Source organism: Aegilops tauschii, chromosome 5, assembly GCF_002575655.3.
Source record: "Aegilops tauschii subsp. strangulata cultivar AL8/78 chromosome 5, Aet v6.0, whole genome shotgun sequence".
In the NCBI taxonomy this organism is placed as follows: domain Eukaryota; kingdom Viridiplantae; phylum Streptophyta; class Magnoliopsida; order Poales; family Poaceae; genus Aegilops; species Aegilops tauschii.
In genome coordinates, this window is record NC_053039.3 from 118757139 (window position 1) to 118762853 (window position 5715).

Genomic DNA, 5715 nt, shown 5'->3' on the forward strand with positions numbered 1-5715 from the left:
CTCATTGGCCCATTGAAGAAGAAATTAAAATATTAAATCAGAGAACAGTCCGTCGGTAGTTGTACATGGATGTGCATATGATAAAACGCATTCCCAATCTCTCCTTCGTAGAGATCGGCGGCAACAACCAGGAGCAGCAGCGTCGCCCCTCTCAAATTTTCTCATCCCAAAAGACTCCGGTCTTCTCCCTGCACCTAGTGTACATCTTCCCTTCCCCACAATTGTCAGCACGCACCTCCAGGCAAGATGAATAGCTATGCAGGGGAAAGATGGTAGCGGCGGCGCCATGGCCGGGATTGGTGGCGACGGCAGCGGCGACACCATGGCCGGGATTGATGGCGACGGCGGCGGCGAGCGAGCGGGGCGGTGGCGGCGGCAGACCGTCAGCCGCCGTCAGGTGATGGAAGGATGGGAAAGGGGCCGCAATCTGGATCTAAGGAGAGATCGAGAGAAGGGGAAGCATGAAGGTTGATTTTTCATCGTGCAGGTATGCGGGAGGTCGAACGAGAGCGTTTGTTTTCATCATGCGGGAGGGATAGCGATGGGGGCGAGCGAAGGACGGGCAGAAGGTGGTCCTGTGGTAGTAAAAGGAACACTACTCTTTTTAATTAAGTAGAGATTTCACTCCTTACCTCTATATATACTACTTAAAAAAAGAATAGCGTTCCTTTTTCGTTCAGACGAAGTGCTTCATTCAACTTCCTTTTTTTCACTATAAGCATATCATTCCTTGAAACCCGTCTTAATTGCCGATCTTTATTGACTTACCAAATAAGCTTATGTTTTCTTTGGTAAGACGATAAGTGATTACAAAATAAAATCCTAAAATATGGGCAGGATTTGGTAAGCATTTATTTACCCAATCACATTAATATGAACCGGTAAATCATGGGCTAAAATAGTAGAATATCTGTATCCGTTGCAACGCACGGACAAATGACTAAAATATCAATTATCTTTGAAGAAAAATCAATTGAAACTTCAGAAAATACATGGTGTAACTTTTGACCCAAGGGTTACATTTTTCACATGAAATCCGAAAAGAAAAACCTGAGTGCTTTCCTTGCTAGAAACAAAAGGAATCCGCGAGTTGCTGGCCCACGGTCTTTCTCCAAACCACCCAACTCCCACCTACTCCTCTGAGCCCCGGGCCCCAAACCGCGCTGTCCCAGGTGTCATTCTAACGCATCTCCTCCTATTAATCCCCGTCTCAGCGGCGCGGTGGCCGCCACGTCACCAGTCGATCCCTTCCTTCTGCCGGTGCGCGTCGAGATCCGTTAACAGGCGCCCCCCTCCGGCTCCGGCGACAGAGAGGGAGGCCACCGACGGCGGCCGGCGACCGAAGATGTTCCTTGTGGACTGGTTCTACGGGGTGCTCGCGTCGCTCGGACTGTGGCAGAAGGAGGCCAAGATCCTCTTCCTCGGCCTCGACAACGCCGGCAAGACCACGCTCCTCCACATGCTCAAGGACGAGGTCGGGAAAAAACTTCCGCCCTTTCCTTATTACTTAGGGTCCGTCTATGTCACATCTAGATGTGAGATATTATCTCACATCTAACTCCCTCTCACATCTAATTTCCACATCCTTGATTTCTTTTTTTAAAGTCTTCATGGATTTGTTTTGTCCCTAAGGGTGAGGGAGTTAGATGTGAGATAATATCTCACATCTAGATGTGAAATAGCAAACCCGTATTACTTATGTTCCTTATATGATGGATTAGTCGTTTTTCGCGCAATAAGGTTTGGTAGTTTGATGAGGTTTGGAGGAATTGTGATGGTTCTTGGATCGGTCTGATCCGTTTGGTTTTAGGAATAATTGATTGATCCTTCCCCTAATATATATGTTCACGCACAGTATCTGTATTTTTAAATTGAAGTATTTTGATTCTATTCAGATTTTAGATTTGGAGACATCTGTGCCAGCAGATATTCATCTTAGCGGCGAGAGTTCTTGGGGATTTTCTTTATAGACCATTTTCAAACGAGCCGTGGAATTTTCACGGTGCGCTGCAAAAAAAATTCCATATTCTTTAGATTCGGGTGGCTTCGATCGTATGTGGTAAAAGGGGTTCCCAATTTTGGGAGTAGTTGGTGGATTAGCACCCTGAGTCTTTGTTTCCTGTCGAGGATAGTAGTGGACAGATTTCATTTTGGTAGCTGAGCTGCGTTCTTTCTTTGAGCACTGGATTGCTTGCCAGATCTGGAAAACTCCCATATAGCACCTTACAAATTTTGCTTCTTCCAGTAATCCGTGCGTAAAAAGATTCCATGTTGATTTCTTCAATGCTACCATGCTTTTTTTCTTAGAAAAGGACCGGCCGTCCTGGGTACTAGCTAACATGTAATTCAGGGGCATGCAAGTTAGATCTGCTGCAAATGCTTCTTCAGAGAGTTTAGATTTTATTTTAAATTCAGTAAGTTTGCACACTTATCGATAAAGGAATGATCTTTTTACCATTCGACTTGGTTTGGTAGTCAGCCTTTTAAGTTTCATTACAATTATGCTCAGAAGCTGTACATAATTAAGTTCAACACAGAAAGCGCATGTCAAATCACATGTTTTTGCTCCTGTTGGCTGAATAACATCTTACTTGGGTTTGTGTTCCTTCTGGCAGAGGTTGGTTCAGCATCAGCCTACACAGTATCCAACTTCTGAAGAGCTGAGCATCGGAAAGATCAAGTTCAAGGCATTTGATTTAGGAGGCCATCAGATTGCCCGCCGTGTGTGGAAGGATTACTATGCCAAGGTCTCATCCTCTTCTCTCTTATTACTCTCTTTTCTATACATGAGTTATTTGGTGCTGTTATATCTGTTTAATGCATTTCTTCTTCTGTGATGTAGTTTCTAGAAATATTGTGCTGTTGTTTATTATTATGTTTTTCTTTCCATATGAAATATAGATTATAGATACAGTATGACAGTGGCCCTAAAAGTTCTACTAAAATGTCATTATCAGTGGCTAGTAGTAGTTGGCACTGATGCACTAGAATATGTGTCCTAACTTCTGTCCCCACATGTAACACCAGCTGTGCGTTGAGAAATATTTATCAAGTTGTTGGCTGGTGGGGTTGGTGCATTTTGAACCACAAGTAGCCAACTCCAGTACTCCTATATGCCGTCCCACTCCCACCATTGTGTAGCTATCAAGATCCATGATATAACACCAGTGATATATGTGCAATGTGGCAATCTAGTTGCTTACGTAAAGTGGGGAATATGCTTTCATATTAATCTGTGTGCACAATAATCTTTTGAAATACCAGTGGTTTTCCTTTTACCCCTTTTGAATGTATATTAGCATAAATGCTGTTGTGATTTCTGTTCTTATCTACCTTAGCTTTTCGTTCTACCCCAAAATGGTTTTGTACTATATTACGAGATAGCTAGTCATTTTGGCTTGTTGGATTAAGCGGTGTATGACTCTAGAGAAACAGTTATATTCATCAGAGTGTTGCAGCAGGATCAATTTGGTGACATAATCGAATTCTGATATCCTAAGTGATCTAGCCCCAGATGATGACTTGTTAGCATAAACATTTACATTCATTCTTTAGAGTGTGCAGCAGGATCTGTTCGAGGATACAATCGGTCTCTGAGATTCTGTGTAACTAAATTTCCCTATCAGGAGTTTGGTCGAACAAGGGGGGACATAGGAATATATCTGGTGCTGGCAAAGGGGCCAGACCCAGAAGGGTCAAATTGGTTTTACAATGGACACTTGGATAGTGGTGCAGTTACTAAGAGGGGGCTAATAACGGCTTGGGGTAGAATAAGTTCATAGTTGAAACAGCAAATGTATACACAAAAGCCATTTGCGTTTTCTCGAAAAATGTATACATATATATCAGATAAACTCAGCAATCAACCTGACTGGGCAAGACTTTAGCTGGGATGTCATTAGGAATGCCCTCAACAAATTATTTATTCTCGTATCAACTTGTTTTTTTATAGTACTCTTTTTGATACTGTAGCACTGAGCTCTTGAATTGCATGATGCAGCCAAGAAGGCTTAACTGCTCAATCACCGATTTTGGTGCATTATGCATATATATACTTGTGTTGTCTGCATGCATGGCGGGCTCTATTATTCCTGATGATGTAGTTCTGACTTACTACCTCTGTTCATAAATAAAAGACGTTTTGGCAGTATAGATTGAACTGTCAAAACGTCTTAGATTTAGGAACGGAGGGAGTAGTAGTGTACTTCTGTCATTCTGAGTACTGGTGCGGCAACAATTCCTGGATTTCATCTGTTTGATGCTATCTTCTGATTTTCCTGCTGTCAGGTTGATGCAGTGGTGTACCTTGTGGACGCGTATGACAAAGAGAGGTTTGCCGAATCCAAGAAGGAGCTCGACGCCCTCCTCTCAGACGATTCGCTGGCCACCGTCCCCTTCCTGATCCTGGGCAACAAGATCGACATCCCCTATGCCGCCTCAGAGGAAGAGCTCCGCTACCACATGGGTCTTAGCAACTTCACGACTGGCAAGGGCAAGGTGAGCCTCAGCGAGTCCAATGTCCGCCCCCTGGAGGTCTTCATGTGCAGCATCGTCCGCAAGATGGGCTATGGCGAAGGGTTCAAGTGGATGTCGCAGTATATCAAGTAGGTCAGGCAGGGGGGAGTGGTGAAAGAAACAAAAGAGTTATAACTAGTCATGGTGATCATCCTGTTTTACCTTGTCACAAGAGTGTTAGGGAGCTAGCTGGTCATGGTGCCAGTACATATGTGATGTAATGGATGTAGTTCAAAGTCTGGGGACTCCGTCCTAGATTTTTTTGGTTGAGTTATTACAATGTGATGTCGAAAAGGTGATATGCTTTGGACTCCATTGCTGGTGCTCCATGGTATTCTGAATGATGGTCATAGCAGCCTCGTGCATCCAGATTTGCTGTTCTTTGTGTTTTTGCTATTCTCTGAAGCTGGTGCTCCCCAGCAGCTGGTGCGCTGACACACCTTTCATCAGTATTCAGTCAATTTGAGGGTTGTCATCTATTTTTTCGGCCCCTACAAATGAACAGTTGCAGTTCAGTAGTATCTAATTTGCAGATATTCTGCTTGCGTTTTACTCGTGGTTGACTCGCCAGCATCTTTGAAACTCTACCATATTCGATGGTTTTATTCTTGGACTTGCTCATGAATTCTAATTCTGCTGAGAATAATTGCAATAAACCAATTTTGTCCCGTTTAAAATCCAAAGTTGACCTTGCAACCAAAAGAAGGAAATGCTAAAGAATTTAAGCATGGCAAATCGGTTTTTTTATGACAAATTATGTTGTCTCAAGGATAAAATGAGGGAAGGCGATGGTCCTAGACTCTATTCCCATTGAGGTGTGGGGAGGTTTTGAAGACATAGTGATAGTATGGCTAACTCAGTTTTCCAACATTATTTTTCGTCCAAATAAGATGCCCAAAGAATGAAGGCGGAGTATATCAGTACCATAAAATTAAACTGATGAGCCATACAAAGAAGCTATGAAAAATAAACATTGAGCACCGTTTAAGAAGAATGACAAGCGTGCTCAGTTTGGTTTTATGCCTAATACAACAACTTATGAAAAGATAGGAAAAGAAGAACTTCATATAACTTATGAAAAGATAGAGGAAAAGAAGAACTTCAATATGCAACTGGAGTATCTGCTCTCGAGATCAAATTCTCCTAGATGAACAATAAAATAAAATAAACAGTAAAAAACAAAAAAGCCTGATTTTTTTG

The 5715-nt window shown here is 42.8% G+C and overlaps 1 protein-coding gene across 1 annotated transcript; it reads left to right on the forward strand.

Annotated features, from left to right (window-relative positions):
* Window positions 1-1166: 1166 nt before the first annotated feature.
* Window positions 1167-4856, forward strand: LOC109770319 (small COPII coat GTPase SAR1A). The gene is made up of 3 exons (XM_020329023.4): window positions 1167-1474; window positions 2616-2747; window positions 4288-4856. The coding sequence occupies exons 1-3, from the start codon at window positions 1346-1348 to the stop codon at window positions 4606-4608; spliced, it is 582 nt and encodes a 193-aa protein (XP_020184612.1). The 5' UTR covers window positions 1167-1345; the 3' UTR covers window positions 4609-4856.
* The last annotated feature ends 859 nt before the right edge of the window (window positions 4857-5715 follow it).

Coding starts and splice junctions, on each gene's coding strand:
- LOC109770319 (XM_020329023.4), top strand. CDS start 1,346: ATGTTCCTTGTGGACTGGTTCTACGGGGTGCTCGCGTCGCTCGGACTG. Junction 1,475..2,615: donor TCCACATGCTCAAGGACGAG/GTCGGGAAAAAA, acceptor TCCTTCTGGCAG/AGGTTGGTTCAGCATCAGCC. Junction 2,748..4,287: donor GGAAGGATTACTATGCCAAG/GTCTCATCCTCT, acceptor TCCTGCTGTCAG/GTTGATGCAGTGGTGTACCT.